This window comes from Oncorhynchus gorbuscha, linkage group LG04 (assembly GCF_021184085.1).
Source record: "Oncorhynchus gorbuscha isolate QuinsamMale2020 ecotype Even-year linkage group LG04, OgorEven_v1.0, whole genome shotgun sequence".
Classification (NCBI taxonomy): domain Eukaryota; kingdom Metazoa; phylum Chordata; class Actinopteri; order Salmoniformes; family Salmonidae; genus Oncorhynchus; species Oncorhynchus gorbuscha.
Genome location: NC_060176.1, coordinates 66,087,173 through 66,104,118, shown reverse-complemented (window position 1 = coordinate 66,104,118; position 16,946 = coordinate 66,087,173). Strand labels below are relative to the sequence as shown.

At 42.9% G+C, this 16,946-nt stretch overlaps 1 protein-coding gene across 2 annotated transcripts in view; it reads left to right on the top strand.

Annotated features, from left to right (window-relative positions):
• The first annotated feature begins 40 nt into the window (after nucleotides 1–40).
• LOC124034521 (transient receptor potential cation channel subfamily M member 6-like) overlaps nucleotides 41–16,946 on the top strand; it is a 35,029-nt gene continuing 18,123 nt past the window's right edge. The window contains exons 1-17 of one of the 2 annotated variants that reach the window (XM_046347831.1): nucleotides 41–113; nucleotides 318–419; nucleotides 947–1,081; nucleotides 1,724–1,777; nucleotides 1,882–2,022; nucleotides 2,426–2,560; nucleotides 2,784–3,055; nucleotides 3,495–3,723; nucleotides 5,279–5,428; nucleotides 5,681–5,836; nucleotides 6,025–6,153; nucleotides 11,856–12,107; nucleotides 12,374–12,548; nucleotides 12,694–12,808; nucleotides 12,926–13,122; nucleotides 13,318–13,450; nucleotides 13,545–14,458. In XM_046347831.1, coding sequence (XP_046203787.1) covers nucleotides 968–1,081; nucleotides 1,724–1,777; nucleotides 1,882–2,022; nucleotides 2,426–2,560; nucleotides 2,784–3,055; nucleotides 3,495–3,723; nucleotides 5,279–5,428; nucleotides 5,681–5,836; nucleotides 6,025–6,153; nucleotides 11,856–12,107; nucleotides 12,374–12,548; nucleotides 12,694–12,808; nucleotides 12,926–13,122; nucleotides 13,318–13,450; nucleotides 13,545–14,458 — 3,166 coding nt within the window. In that variant the 5' untranslated portion in view covers nucleotides 41–113; nucleotides 318–419; nucleotides 947–967. Of the gene's footprint in view, nucleotides 114–317; nucleotides 420–566; nucleotides 751–946; nucleotides 1,082–1,723; nucleotides 1,778–1,881; nucleotides 2,023–2,425; nucleotides 2,561–2,783; nucleotides 3,056–3,494; nucleotides 3,724–5,278; nucleotides 5,429–5,680; nucleotides 5,837–6,024; nucleotides 6,154–11,855; nucleotides 12,108–12,373; nucleotides 12,549–12,693; nucleotides 12,809–12,925; nucleotides 13,123–13,317; nucleotides 13,451–13,544; nucleotides 14,459–16,946 lie in introns of those variants that run through there. The other variant, XM_046347832.1, reaches the window with a different exon arrangement.

Sequence of the window (16,946 nt, the reverse complement as noted above, 5' to 3'; positions counted from 1 at the left end):
ACCATCCCATCCTCCCCATTTCTATCTTTATAAAACACAGATCACAATCTTTGACTCGGAATCTGAGGATCAACAGGAGGTAGACTGTGCCATTTTGACGGCCACACTGAAAGGTATCGCTCCTCCTGGCCTTTATGCCTGTGTCAGTCACTGGAATGACCCAGTCCTGTCTGTTCTATGTGTTCTCTGGGCTGAATCCTAACTTGAAATCAGAGTTTTCACATAAATGACCTATAGATCTATGCATGATCTATAAAAGTTATGCAGGGCTGATGTCTGGTTAAGATTGGACCCACAGATGCTGTTATGATTGACAGGCACCAAGGCGTCTCCTGGGGAACAGCTCAGTACAGCTCTGGCATGGGACCGAGCAGACATAGCTAAAAAAACACATCCTTGTGTATGGCCAGCACTGGCAGGTAAAAACCCCAAACAACTCACACCCTACCGTTGTACTTACCTTAAAAAAATGCCCTTTCTTGCTAGCACTGACTTTGCTGATAGCTACTTTATTGAGGGAAATGTTACTAGGACATTTTTATTTAACCTTTATTTAACTTGAGATGTGGTTGGCATTGCTAGCCACCGTCAGATGAATGCATTAACTGTAAGTCTCTCTGGAGCGTCTGCTAAATGACTCAAATGTGAATGTAAGACAGACCCAGGGGGCAGGCAGAGCAAGGCTTGCTTAAGCCTGCTACACACTACAAAAACGTAGCGATTGAGCGTCGTATACGGTTGGTTCCAAAAGTACGTATAACTACATAGAACTCTCAGCAAACTACGCTTCGTTTGTGTAGTCCTTGTTTAAAAAATAAATAAAAAATTATATATTTTCTGGTGGGGGGAAGTAAACTGAAATTGCTGTGCATTAAAAAAAATATGTTTGTGTTTGATGGTATGGCAGTCAGGCTTTATGGTGGGCTTGTGGTGGTTGTCTGTCTAGGTCGGCTCGTTGGAGCAGGCCATGCTGGATGCTCTGGTTATGGACCGGGTCGGCTTTGTCAAACTGCTGATCGACAACGGTATGACTATGAACCGCTTCCTGACCGTGTCACGCCTGGAAGAACTCTATAACACGGTAATGACTTGATCACTTTCTCTCTCTTGTTCTTTTCAGATCTGTATTTATGAGTTACATAACTGTAAATACACGAAACAATTCTGTGTTTTCCTATTGTAACGACCCTGGGTTTATAAGCGCGGAAATGGACTCTGCCGCACGAGCATGCTTTTGCATGACTAGAAGGTTGAGGGTTCGAGACCTGCTCCCTGCCTGTTTCAGTACACTATTGACAGTACAAGGCCATTAGCTAACTCATATACCAAAATTGCCATAGCAGTGGCAATTGTGGTAATTGCAATCACAGTAATACAGTGTAAGTCTCTTGTTGGTTGTTTGGTTTTCCCACAGTTTGAAGATGTTTTGTAGATCACAGAGCTCTTTGTTACGAGTCCAGCTGTGGATGGTTGTTCGAGTTATAAACAATATTCAATAATTAATAACTTTGTAAATGATTTAACACCATATATTATCATATACAATTGTGGAAGTTTGTTTTCTAAAAGTTGAAAGGATAACTTTTCATCTGGTCTACCACTTCATTCCATAGGAACAAATGTTGTATTGTAATCCAGATAACTAGCCACTGAAGTCTGGTTTGTGTTTGATGGTTTCTGATTGTGGATAATGAAGACATGACATGCCATTATTTTTTTATAGCAGCAGGGACCAACAGACAATTTTCTCCATATTCTCGTGGAAGATGTGAAACAGGTGATTATTGTGAAACTACATTTTGTGTGTGGTTATGTCTACACTATTTTGCGTGTGGAAATATTGAGTTTCAATTACTCAGGTGTGTGTGTGTTTTTGTGTAGACCCATATACCTAAAGGATACAGAGTCTCCCTCATAGATGTGGGGCAGGTGATTGAGTATCTGATAGGAGGAGCCTATCGGAGTACATACACACGGAAACACTTCAGGGCCCACTATAACCTCCTATATGCCCATTGCAAGGTAAGAGACCATGGTCACGTTTCAGGATGACTATTTTGCAGTTGCCTGCTAAATCTCACAGCGCTTGGGTAGGTGTTTAACATATTGTAGGCCTATCAGCTGACCGCATCATATGATATAGCAATATGAAGCTTGACTACATAGTCAATGAGATGGAATGCAGCCATTGGATGATACCTAGACCACGACTGCAAAGTTGTCTGAAACGCAGCCCATGTGAGATTTCTGTATACAGTCAGAGCAAGATATCACCTTTGGGCCCTCAAGCATTTCTGTCAAACTGTTACCATTAATATAGCAGTTTTTCTCTTTTGAGTTGTTGTCTTGTTTTTGTTTAGACATTTGACCTTGTTAAATACGCCTTTGTGTACTCTGCACTGATTTAAGTGACCATAATTTCCAGGAGACTAGACAGGATAGTTCAGGACCCCTTTACAAAAAGAGGAGGGCAGACTGCACCCTTCACCCGCACCAAAGCCCAAACAGTAGTCCATCAAGGCCACCCTTCTTCCGCACTGCTCAGCCCTATAAACGCAAGGTCTGTGAAAGATATGGGACCAGCCAAAACAAATCTGTGACAGAACTAACATGTCTTACAAATGAGAGATCTTTTAAAGACACTTGTCTCCACTTCCACACTGAAACACAAACACACAGGCTTTTGATAGCTAGTACTGTATATTCTGTGGCTACAAATACCCCCTGTACATTAGTGTTCTAATTGGCTGGCTGCTTCTCCTCTCTCTCCTCTATCTCTACAGGAAAGATCTATGGTGCTCAGGGACCTGAAGGTGGCCCAGCAGCAGAGCTCCGAGCTGGGTGACTCTCCATTGTTTGTTTATAACTTCAATGACCTGTTTGTGTGGGCTGTGCTGCAGAGGCGGCAGCAGATGGCGCTGTTCCTGTGGCAGCACGGGGAGGAGGCCATGGCCCGGGCTACAGTGGCCTGTAAACTGTACCGTGCCATGGCCTACGAGTTTCGGCAGAGCAACATGGATGACACCACGGGGGAGCAGCTCAAAACCTACTCTATGTCAGTGTTTCCTCGTAAACATCAAACGTGTTGTGTAGTAGTAGTGTCGAGAGTTTGGGACTATAATATTCTATCTACAAAAAGATTCTGAGATAATTGGCTTTAATGTTCTGAAGACTCATTGATTTGAATGGTGGAAGGGATTTTTTTATCTTGTATATTTTTGAGCTTAACAACATGAATTGGAGTATTTAGATTACTGTATAGGTAGAGAACATTGAACAGAACAAGGCTATGTCAATACATAAATATATATATGTATATTTTTTTAATGCAGATCGAACCTTACAGTCCCAAACTCTCTGTGTGCCTCTGGGATTTTGTGTATGTTGTTTCAGCAGAGTGAACTTGTTGTGTGTGTATATTACTATGTTTTTGAGTGTATGTTTTCCGGTCGGTGTTTCTCAATGTTGGTGTGTTGTGGTATGGATGGCTGTAGGGACTTTGGTCAGCTGGCGGTGGACGTGCTGGACCGTGCCTTCAGACAGAACGAGCGCATGGCCATGAAACTGCTGACTTCGGAGATGGAGGCCTGGAGCCACTTCACCTGTCTGCAGATGGCTGTGTCCTCCCGGCTCCGCCCCTTCGTCTCCCACTCCTGCACCCAGATGCTGCTCACCGACCTGTGGACCGGCCGCCTCAACATGAGGAAGAACTCCTGGTTTAAGGTCAGGCTCTCAAAGTCCTTTTGCCTCAGGGGGAAAATTGTCTTCACAGAGATCCGGAGAGCAACCCTGTATTGCCTTTCCGTCTAAATCTGTGTGCCACACTTACTAAGACAACTTACTTCTAAGACAACTTACCAAGACAACGTACTAAGACAACTTACTTCTAAGACAACTTACTAAGACAACTTACTTCTAAGACAACTTACCAAGACAACGTACTAAGGCAACTTACTAAGACAACTTACTTCAAGACAACTTACCAAGACAACTTACTAAGTCAACTTACTAAGACAACTTACCAAGACAACGTACTAAGACAACTTACTTCCAAGGCAACTTACTTCCAAGACAACTTACCAAGACAACTTACTAAGACAACTTACTAAGACAACTTACTTCTAAGACGACTTACTAAGACGACTTACTTCCAAGACAATTTCTTTCTAAGACAACTTACTTATAAGACAACTTACTTCTAAGGCGACTTACTTCTAAGGCGATTTACTTCTAAGGCGACTTACTTCGAAGATAACTTACCAAGACGACGTTCTAAGACGACGTTCTAAGACGACTTTCTAAGACGACTTTCTAAGACTACTTTCTAAGGCGACTTTCTAAGGCGACTAAGACAACTTGCTTCAAAGACAACTTACTTCAAAGACAACTTACTTCAAAGACAACTTACTTCTAAAACAACTTACTAAGGCCACTTACTTCTAAGACAACTTACCAAGACAATTTACTAAGACAACTTACTAAGACAACTTACCAAGGCGACTTACTTCTAAGATAACTTACTAAGACAACTTACTTCTAAGACGACTTACTAGGGCGACTTACTTCTAAGATAACTTACTAAGGCGACTTACTTCTAAGACAACTTACTTCTAAGACTACTTACTTCTAAGATGACTTACTAAGACGACTTACCAAGACAACTTACCAAGACGACTTACCAAGACGGCTTATCAAGACGACTTACCAAGAGGACTTACGAAGACGACTTACGAAGACGACTTACTAAGGCGACTTACTAAGGCATCATACTACTAAGACAACTTACCAAGGCGACTTACCAAGGTCACTTACTAAGACCACTTACTAAGACGACTTACTAAGGCGACTTACTACTAAGACAACTTACTAAGGCGACTTACCAAGGTGACTTACTAAGGTGACTTACTAAGACAACTTACTAAGGCTACTTACTAAGACGACTTACTAAGGCTACTTACTACTCAGACAACTTACTAAGGCGACTTACTAAGACAACTTACTTCTAAGAGAACTTACTAAGACAACCGCGGATCGCATTAAAACATAGGCTGTATCGGGCCCAAGTCCCACCAGTTTGAGTGTTTAAAGATTCTGAAATGCAGAGCCAGTGCACCTGAGTGTTTTTCCATGCTAAGATTGATTGACAGCATGAATAACCAGTAGTTGAAGTTAATTTGTAGTCTATTAATGTCAGCCGATGTTATGCTGTTCCAGCAGTTACCCCTCAGATTAGACTTGTGTTTATGTGTCTGAATCTTATTCCCTGGGTGTGTGTTAGATCATCCTGAGCATCCTCATGCCCCCTGCCATCCTGCTATTGGAGTTTAAGAGCCAGGCAGAGATGTCCCATGTCCCCCAGTCCCAGGAGGCTTTGCAGTTTGGTTGGGACACGGGAAGACCAGAGGCAGCCCAGGAGGGGGGGCATACGGTAGTTAAGGTTCCAAAATGTACACCATACACCAGTCTCCCAGAATGTCAGTCCTTCCTGTTCCTGTCTGTCATGGTCGTTCTAATCTCAGTTTGATGCTAATGTTGATACCAGGGTCGTATTTATTAGGAACCAAATAGTAGAAAATGGACTGAAACAGGGAGGGATTTTGCTCATTATTGATTTCCGTTGCAAAGCTTTTTCTGTTGGGTGCTCTAATGAACATGACCCTGATGTCTTGGCTCTCTGAAGGATGGCCACGATGCGGAGAAAGGATCAGCGTGGTGGGAGAGTTGCTCAGCCCCCGAAGCTGACACAATCACACCTGTTACCACCCAGTGTTTCTTCTGGACCACGAGGCTGTACGATTTCTACACCGCTCCTGTCGTCAAGTTCTGGTTCCACACGGTGAGCTAGCAGCATGCACTCATAATACTCTTCTAAGCCTCAGGACATGCATATTATATAAAGAGGGACCTTCTTTGTTGAAAATATTACCCAGTCTGAAACGATTGACTGGGATTAGACTAGATCCCTTCTTCATTGTTCTCACTCTTGTCCATGTGTCTGATGCTGTTTCACTGTGTGTGGTCTAGATGTCCTACCTGGCCTTTCTCATGCTGTTCTCCTACACTGTTTTGGTAAAGATGGAGGACCGGCCCAGCACTCAGGAGTGGCTGGTCATTGCGTATATTATATCCACTGCTGTGGAGAAAACAAGAGAGGTGAGTGTTGTTATGAGTGTAGTTTAATTGTTAGCACACAGTTAGGCAACACACTCCCAGGTTACACTTCCACGCTCCATTCCCAGGTGGCAGCACCAACAGGGTCAAGGGCAGGTGCTATGCTAAGCCTTATTAACCCCACGGGTGGAAGAATATATATATATATATATATACACATACACATACAGTCAGCCACCAATTGTGCAAGTTCTCCCACTTAAAAATATGAGAGAGGCCTGTAATTTTCATCATAGGTACACTTCAACTATGACAGACAAAATGAGACAAAAAATCCAGAAAATCACATTGTAGGATTTTTTATGAATTTATTTGCAAATTATGGTGGAAAATAAGTATTTGGTCAATAACAAAGTTTGTTATATACCCTTTGTTGGCAATGACAGAGGTCAAACGTTTTCTGTAAGTCTTGACAAGGTTTTCACACACTGTTGCTGGTATTTTGGCCCATTCCTCCATGCAGATCTCCTCTAGAGCAGTGAAGTTTTGGGGCTGTTGCTGGGCAACACTAACTTTTGTTATTGACCAGAGGCTGGAGGAAGCAGGTACAAAAGTATCTATATCCACAGTAAAATGAGTCCTTTATCGACATAACCTGAAAGGCCGCTCAGCAAAGAAGAAGGGACTGCTCCAAAACCGCCATTAAAAAGCAAGACTACGGTTTGCAACTGCACATGGGGACAAAGATCTTAGTTTTTGGTCTGGTCTGATGAAACAAAAATAGATCTGTATGGCCATAATGACCATCGTTATGTTTGGAGGAAAAAGGGGCTTGCAAGCTGAAGAACACCATCACAACCGTGAAGAACGTGGGTGGCAGCATCATGTTGTGGGGGTGCTTTGCTGCAGGAGGGACTGGTGCACCTTCACCAAATAGATGGCATCATGAGGTAAGAATATTATGTGGATATATTGAAGCAACATCTCAAGACATCAGTCAGGAAGTTAAAGCTTGCTCACAAATGGGTCTTCCAAATGGACAATGACCACAAGCATACTTCCAAAGTTGTGGCAAAATGGCCTAAGGACAACAAAGTCAGGGTATTGGAGTGGCCATCACACAGCCCTGACCTCAATCCTGTCAAATCTGTGGGCAGAACTGAAAAAGCGTGTGCGAGCAAGGAGCCCTACAAACCTGACTCAGTTACACCAGCTCTGTCAGGAGGAATGGGCCAAAATTCACCCAACTTATTGTGGGAAGCTTTAGGAAAAGCTTCCTGAAACGTTTGACAAACAATTGCAAGGCAATGCTACCAAATACTAACTGAGTGTATGTTAACTTCTGACCCACTGGGAATGTGATGAAATAAATAAAAGCTGAAATAAATAATTCTCTCTAGTATTATTCTGACATTTCACATTCTTAAAATAAAGTGGTGATCCTAACTGACCTAAAACAGGGAATGTGCATTACGTGCATTAAAAACGTGCATTAAAACACACATGCAGGGTACTGAATTAAAGCTGCACTCGTTTGAATCCAGCCAACAAGTCAGATTTTTTAAATGCTTTTCGGCGAAAGCATGAGAAGCTATTATCTGATAGCATGCAACACCCCTAAAAACCCGCAGGGGACGTAAACAAAATATTTAGCGTAGAAATAAAATATAAAACATTCATTACCTTTGACGATCTTCTTTGTTGGCACTCCTAGATGTCTCATAAACATCACTATTGGGTCTTTTTTTCCGATTAAATTGGTCCATATATACCATATATAGTCTAGATATCGATCTATGAAGACTGTGTGATCAAGGAAAAAAACTGCGTTTTATAACGCAAAGTCATTTTTTTAAATTAAAAAAGTTGACGATAAACTTTCACAAAACACTTCGAAATACTTTTATAATGCAACTTTAGGTATGAGTAAACGTTAATAATTGATCACGAGGCGATGTATATTCTATAGCTCTCCGTCTTGAAATAATGTCCGGATAAATCTCAACCAAAATATCCGGTCGGAGACCGGAAGAAATGGGCTGTCTCTTCTTCCTTTGACCAAGAAACAAAGCCTAGGCAATTGTCAAGACTGGTGACATCATGTGGAAGCTGTAGGAATTGCAATCTCGGCTCCAGGTAATGTGGTTCCCATTCAACAATACATTCAAGTGGCGCATTGATATATTTTCAAATTTTCAGTGATCAGATTTTCCTGCACTTTTCGATGAAACGCACGTTCTGTTATAGTCACAGCCGTGATTTAACCAGTTTTAGAAACGTCTGAGTGTTTTCTATCCACACATACTAATCATATGCATATACTATATTCCTGGCATGGGTAGCAGGGCCCTGAAATGTTGCGCGATTTTTAACAGAATGTTCGAAAAAGTAGGGGGTAGGATCAACAGGTTAAATGTATTTGGCTAAACTTCCGACCTTAACTGTATGTGTTTTTTTGCTGACAAATAAAAATCAATCAGTCCAAACTGTGCAGCAGCAATTTGATGAATGGAAAAAGACATCTGTTGCAAAACTTTAAAAAGTTAAGAGATATTCAGAGACCAAACCTTCAATAATGGGTCGGCCGAAGGTATAATGATAATGAAGTGCCGAAGTCCATGTTCTTTTTATTGGTTGTGTGTTGCATTGGCACAGAAACCTGTTGGTGAAAAATGTGTTGTGTATTTTTTCAAAAATTATAAACATGGAATCAATATGTTGAAATCCGATTCCCCTAGCTGATCATTGTCTGCAACCACCTCTGATCATGAAGTAATATAACAGGCATGGAGAGTGAGCTCGTCTGTGGTGGTCGGTGAACCAGCAACCTTCTGGCCTGTAGCCCTGCGTGGTATCGACTGCCACAAAAGAAGTGTCAGTTATTGTTATTTGTGGTCTTAAACATTATTTTGAGTTAACTCTATGAGAGGGATGTTGTTCAGGGTCATGTGAAAGTATTTTTAAAATAGGGGAGGTAGGTGCATTTTCTTTTCTGACACCTTAAGTTGGACCAGTCCCCCCCCCCCAGATAGATAGCAGTAGGAGATCACAATTTCTCTTTGCCGCTAGAAACCAGTTGTGTCTGGTTTGGGTAGTGAGTCATTATGCCAAAAAATGGCAGAACGGATTTTCAAGAATAAGACCCAGAGAAGTGAGGAAACTTCAAACGTATTTTCATATTGTAAACAATGAGCGAGATAAATGTCACATGTGGAGGATGCATATAAGCTAATGTGGATGGAGAAGGAATTTCATTGCTTTCCAATTATTATAATAATTTTTTAATGTAACTTTCAACTATTCAAGTCAGTTAAGAACAAATTCTAATTTACAATGATGGCCTAGGAACAGTGGGTTAACTGCCTTGTTCGGGGGCAGAACGACAGATTTATACCTTTGTCAGCTTGGGGATTCGATCTAGCAACCTTTTGGTTACTGGCCCAGCACCCCAATGACCATCATTTGTACCCTTTCCATGCATACTAAATGTTTGCACTTTGTGTATTGACCTACAATGCATATTTGATGAAAATCACCATAGCGCATGATTTATGGCTTTTATGGAGGGGTGCTGGGATCGAGTTTTCCAAAAAGACAAGGACTGTGGCTTTCATATTATACTTCAACTTACCATCAAGCATGTGATAATCACAATAATAACCAATCACACTGCCAGCCATTATTCATACCATAGAGATCATATACAATTACTTAGTTAATTAGTGTTCTAATTCCTAATTCTATTATTTATACAGTATGTTTTATGGCATTACATGATGCTAGAGGTTGCCATGGGAGACACCCTGTAGGCAACTCACAAACATGTTCACAGTAGCCTAATTTTACTGAAATACTTTGATCATCATACAGTGCCTTGCGAAAGTATTCGGCCCCCTTGAACTTTGCGACTTTTTGCCACATTTCAGGCTTCAAACATAAAGATATAAAACTGTATTTTTTTGTGAAGAATCAACAACAAGTGGGACACAATCATGAAGTGGAACAAGATTTATTGGATATTTCAAACTTTTTTAACAACTCAAAAACTGAAAAATTGAGCGTGCAAAATGATTCAGCCCCCTTAAGTTAATACTTTGTAGCGCCACCTTTTGCTGCGATTACAGCTGTAAGTCGCTTGGGGTATGTCTCTATCAGTTTTGCACATCGAGAGACTGACATTTTTTCCAAAACCTCCTTGCAAAACAGCTCGACCTCAGTGAGGTTGGATGGAGAGCATTTGTGAACAGCAGTTTTCAGTTCTTTCCACAGATTCTCGATTGGATTCAGGTCTGGACTTTGACTTGGCCATTCTAACACCTGGATATGTTTATTTTTGAACCATTCCATTGTAGATTTTGCTTTATGTTTTGGATCATTGTCTTGTTGGAAGACAAATCTCCGTCCCAGTCTCAGGTCTTTTGCAGACTCCATCAGGTTTTCTTCCAGAATGATCCTGTATTTGGCTCCATCCATCTTCCCATCAATTTTAACCATCTTCCCTGTCCCTGCAGAAGAAAAGCAGGCCCAAACCATGATGCTGCCACCACCATGTTTGACAGTGGGAATGGTGTGTTCAGGGTGTTGCTTTTACGCCAAACATAACGTTTTGCATTGTTGCCAAAATGTTCAATTTTGGTTTCATCTGACCATAGCACCTTCTTCCACATGTTTGGTGTGTCTCCCAGGTGGCTTGTGGCAAACCTTAAACGACACTTTTTATGGATATCTTTATGAAATGGCTTTCTTCTTGCCACTCTTCCATAAAGGCCAGATTTGTGCAATATACGACTGATTGTTGTCCTATGGACAGAGTCTCCCACCTCAGCTGTAGATCTCTGCAGTTCATCCAAAGTGATCATGGGCCTCTTGGCTGCATCTCTGATCAGTCTTCTCCTTGTATGAGCTGAAAGTTTAGAAGGACGGACAGTTCTTGGTAGATTTGCAGTGGTCTGATACTCCTTCCATTTCAATATTATCGCTTGCAGAGTGCTCCTTGGGATGTTTAAAGCTTGGGAAATCTTTTTGTATCCAAATCTGGCTTTAAACTTCTTCACAACAGTATCTCGGACCTGCCTGGTGTGTTCCTTGTTCTTCATGATGCTCTCTGCGCTTTTAACGGACCTCTGAGAATATCACAGTGCAGGTGCATTTATACGGAGACTTGATTACACACAGGTGGATTGTATTTATCATCATTAGTCATTTAGGTCAACATTGGATCATTCAGAGATCCTCACTGAACTTCTGGAGAGAGTTTGCTGCACTGAAAGTAAAGGGGCTGAATAATTTTGCACGCCCAATTTTTCAGTTTTTGATTTGTTAAAAAAGTTTGAAATATCCAATAAATGTCGTTCCACTTCATGATTGTGTCCCACTTGTTGTTGATTCTTCACAAAAAAGTACAGTTTTATACCTTTATGTTTGAAGCCTGAAATGTGGCAAAAGGTCGCAAAGTTCAAGGGGGCCGAATACTTTCGCAAGGCACTGTAGCTGTCTCTGACACGACGTACAGCTATACTACATGGAGATCGACATAATATTGTTACTGTGTTGTGCAAAATAGCCAGCAATCAGGCTATCATCTGTTAATACAGTACTAGGCTAGTAACAAACACTAACAACAGTGCTTTCTTCACCAATGGCACTGAATGAAACTAAATGTATATATACTGGCTGTATATGTATATTTTAAATGGTTAACTCATTTAAATAATACTGAGGTGTGGGTTGTGACTACTTATTAGGTGTTCATGTCAGTGCCGAGGAAACCCAGTCAAAAACTGAAGGTGTGGTTTGGAGAGTACTGGAATGTGACTGACTTCCTGGCCATCGTCCTCTTCCTGGTGGGGCTGGGGCTACGCTGGGACAGCGGGTCCTACCGGACTGCCGGGCGGATCACCTACTGCCTGGACATCATCTTCTGGTATGTTCGGGTGCTGGACCTGCTGGCCGTCAACCAGCATGCCGGGGCCTACCTCACCATGATCACCAAGATGGTGAGTAAAGCCATGTGCCTTTCCTTCCTTGGGCTAACACCTAGAGTGAGTATGACATGGCATGCAATGGGCCCTGGTCAAAAGTGATGCACATTTTGATAAGTTGATTCAGGTTTGTTAGTGCTGGGTTGGAGCAAAAATGTGCACCATTGTGTGCCCCCTAGTGCTGGGATAGAACACTGACTGACCATACAGCACATATCTTAAGTTATACAAACAAAATGGGTCATATTTTTATTTTCTGTGTTCTCTACCCATCTGCTCAGACTAGTAACATGTTCTACATTGTGGTGATGATGGCGATTGTGCTGCTGAGTTTCGGCGTGTCCAGGAAGGCCATCTTGTCTCCAGACGAAGCTCTGTCATGGAGCCTGCTCAGAGATGTAGTCAACCAGCCGTACTGGATGATGTTTGGAGAAGTGTACGCAGGTGAAATAGACAGTGAGTAACCAGTGACCAGTCACAGTAGTGGCTAAATTGGTTGGCACTGCTTGCAACACCAGAGCTGTGTAGGTAGACTCCTGCATGGGCAACAGTCTATGGGAATAGGGTGTTATTTGAGACATCTTTTGTGTGTTTGTGGCAGCCTGTGCAGGTGGCACGCCGTGTGTCCCCGGTGCCTTCCTCACCCCCTTCCTCCAGGCCGTCTACCTCTTCTTCCAGTACATCATCATGGTCAACATCCTCATTGCCTTCTTCAAGTAGGGATTCTCTATCAATCTGCCTGATTGTGTCTTTATGTTTTATGCTTAATGTACAAATGGGTTTTTGCAGCTTCTCTGAGTGCTGTACTGTTTCTTATGGATCCTTTTTGACAGCAATGTCTACTTTGACATGAAGTCCATATCCAATAAGCTGTGGAAGTACAACCGCTACCGTTATATCATGACCTATCAGGAGAAGCCGTGGCTGCCCCCGCCCCTCATCATCCTGAGTCACATGACCCTGTGTGTGACTGCCATTTACCAGAAACACAGAGGCTTGTCCGAGCAGGAGACGGACTCCTGTGGGCTTAGTGAGTGAGTGTGTGTGTGGGCGTGGGTGTGGATGCGTTTATTTCTTGATGAAACACCATTAAAAGTATGATTTAGCTTTAGCCTACTACACTGTGTTTCTATGACAGTATTGATTCACAGCATTTCAATGTGGTGGAAAAATGCTACAGTAGATTGTGTGTTGGAAAAATGTAATCTCTTTCTCCTTCTGTCAGAGCTTTACCTGGGCCAAGAGGAGCTGAAGAGGCTGCATGAGTTTGAGGAGAGGTGTTTGGTGTCGTATTTCCACAAGAAAAACCAAGATGTTCTCTGCAGCCAGATAAACAGGGTACGAGCCACTGCAGAAAGGTGAGACTGGGACTTAGAAAGAGTGTCACAATAGCCATTGAGACTTTTTCTTTGTGATTCACCTGAATATCTGTCTATGTCCTTTACCTGACAGGGCTGAGGAGATGGGTGTGGTAATGCGCGAGGTGTCGGACAGGGTCCACTTCATCCAGGATACCCTGCAGGTGTTGGACAGCCAGCTGGGTCAGCTGCAGGACCTGTCCGCCCTGGCCGTGGACACTCTCACCCTCCTATCAGCCTCCGATAGCCTGCAGCAGGAGGAGGCCCACCTAGGCCACTGCCGGCCAATCACCCCCTCCCGTCACCATGTCCCCCACAGCTGGACCCTCCCCCACGGAGGTGGAGGCAGTGTTGACATCATGCCCTGCCACACCCCTAGGGCCTACCGCAGCACACCACCCTCCCTGCTGTGGGGCCACACCTCCTCCCGCAGCCAACGCCCGTCACTGGAGTGGCACACTGGGGCCTGGGGGGGCGGCGACCATGGAGGGCAGGGGGCTAGTGAGTCGTGTGTGCCTTCCCGCTGTGGCTCTCCTCCGTACCCTTCGGCCTTGGCTATAGACAGTTCTCTGGAACGCCCCCACAGCAAACCCAGGGTCTGCTGTGACCCTGAGATGTCCATGGAAAAGGAAGGGGATGAGTTTGGGAAGTCCTTTGATGTGAATGTGTCCAGGGCCTCTAGTCATGCCTTCCTGTTGTCGGACACCCAGGATGAGAGAGGCTGTGGGGCCAGGGGTTTGGTGAACCCCGCCTTCTGTAAGGACGACGACCCTGGGGCAGTTCACTACAGACGGGGCCAGTGGGGCAGGAAGCGTCCTCACCGGTGGGCGGGTCTGTCCAGGGACCGGCCCTACAGTCACAGCCGCTCTCTCTCCTCTAGCATGGAGAACATGGCTCTCTCTGGTGTCCCCCTGAGCCAGCTACGAGCCTCCTTCCCTGCCCTCGATTGCCTGTCGGAGGGGGGAAGATTCACAGCTGACATACCCCTTGGCTGCAGTAAAAGCAGAGGTACTCTACCACCGTCTTATGCCATGTTCTCTAAAAATGTTTTGGCCCTGAGCAAATTTCATGTCTGCTGAGCACTGAAAATGTTGTGCAACTTCCGCATGCGTTTACTGTGAACACTGATGCTGTACCCGCTTTAAGTTACACATTCAGACTACAGTGACTATTTGATCATAATGTAGGCCTACCAGAGTGGCCTACCATCAAAAACAATAGAGAAAATGCATCCCATAAAATTTAAACATGGAAATAGCTGTTCTATCGTTCAGCCAACAGTTGCAGCAAATGTGTGCTCAGTGTAGGCTGACATTGCAGTAGACATTAGAAAAAAAACATGCAGGGCTTGACATTAACCTGTTTATCCACTTGTCCTTCAGACAAGGAGGTGACTGAAAATGTTGTGTTGTTTGATGCAAGAAACAACTTTACAAAAAAATATATATACAGTTGAAGTTTACATACAACTTAGCCAAATATATTTAAACTCAGTTTTTCACAATTCCTGAGATTTAATCCTGGTAAAAATTTCCTGTTTTAGGTCAGTTAGGATCACCACTTTATTTTAATATTGTGAAATGTCAGAATAATAGTACAGAGAATGATTTATTTCAGCTTTTATTTCCTTCATCACATTCCCAGTGGGTCAGAAGTTTACATACACTCAATTAGTATTTGGCAGCATTGCTTTTAAATTCTTTAACTTGGGTCAAACGTTTCGGGTAGCCTTCCACAAGCTTCCCACAATAAGTTGGGTGAATTTTGGCCCATTCCTCCTGACAGAGCTGGTGTAACTGAGTCAGGTTTATAGGCCTCCTTGCTCACACACACCTTTTCAGTTCTGCCCACAAATCTTCTATAAGATTGAGGTCAGGGCTTTGTGATGGCCTCTCCAATACATTGACTTTGTTGTCCTTAAGCTATTTTGCCACAACTTTAGAAGTATGCTTGGGGTCATTTGGAAGACCCATTTGCGACCAAGCTTTAACTGATGTCTTGAGATATTGCTTCAATGTATCCACATAATTTTCCTTCCTCATGATGCCATCTATTTTGTGAAGTACACCCGTCCCTCCTGCAGCAAAGCACCCCCACAACATGATGCTACCACTCCCGTGCTTCACGGTTGGGATGGTGTTCTTCAGCTTGCAAGCCTCCCCCTTTTTCCTCCAATCATAACAATGGTAATTATAGCCAAACAGTTCTATTTTTGTTTCATCAGACCAGAGGACATTTCTCCAAAAAGTATGATCTTTGTCCCCATGTGCAGTTGCAAACCGTAGTCTGGCTTTTGTATGGCGGTTCTGGAGCAGTGGCTTCTTCTTTGCTGAGCGGCCTTTCAGGTTATGTTGATAAAGGACTTGTTTTACTGTGGATATAGATAATTTTGTACCTGCTTCATCCAGTATTTTCACAAGGTCCTTTTGCTGTTGTTCTGGGATTGATTTTCACTTTTCGCACCAAAGTCCATTCATCTCTAGGAGACAGAACGCATCTCCTTCCTGAGCGGTATGACGGCTGCGTGTTTATACTTTATACTTGATACTTGATTTTTTTCTTCCTATGATGTCAAGCAAAAAGGCACTGAGTTTGAAGGTAGGCCTTGATATACATCCACAGGTACACCACCAATTTACTCAAACGATGTCAATTGGCCTGTCAGAAGCTCCTAAAGCCATGATACAATTTTCTGGAATTTTTCAAGCTGTTAGAATGCACAGTCAACTTAGTGTATGTGAACTTCTGACCCACTGGAATTGTGATACAGTGAAATACTGGCATAATCTGTCTGAAAACAATTGCTGGCAAAATGACTTGTGTCATGCACGAAGTAGATGTCCTAACCGACTTGCCAAAACTATAGTTTGTTAACAAGAAATGTATGGATTGGTTGAAAAACAAGTTTTAATGACTCAAACCTAAGTGTATGTAAACTTCCGACTTCAATTGTATCTGTATTAATTATTATTCCCATACCATTATTACAGAGAATCAGACAAATTATGCTACCCTCTGCCTATTAGCTACTTAGCTTATTCAAGCCTGTCTCAAAATATAACACTGCTCCTTTAAGACAAAACAACTCCTTACCTGACTCGCTTTTCAAAGATGTCTCGAACTGTGCACGTTTTGTGCTCTTGTAGGAAGAAATCACTCCCTTATTGCTGGCTACAATTGATCTGTAACAGGACTAATAACTCACTAATGAGCAAAGGATATGAACAAATGTGCACACATGGCTACATGCAGCTCTCGCTTTGATCTCAAAAGAATTGCATCTATTCACGACCGCTCATGCTGTAAATACAGTCCAGTTCAAAGTGGATTACATAAATCCATGTATGGCAATGGTCTAGTTGCATATAATTGCATATAGGCCTACTTCAGCTCTGATTAGTTATGCCACACTGTGTGGAGTGGAGAGTATGGTCTGAGTCGTGCTGAGTCATGCCTGTCAATACAATAGAATCTTACACTGATGTGTTTTACCTAT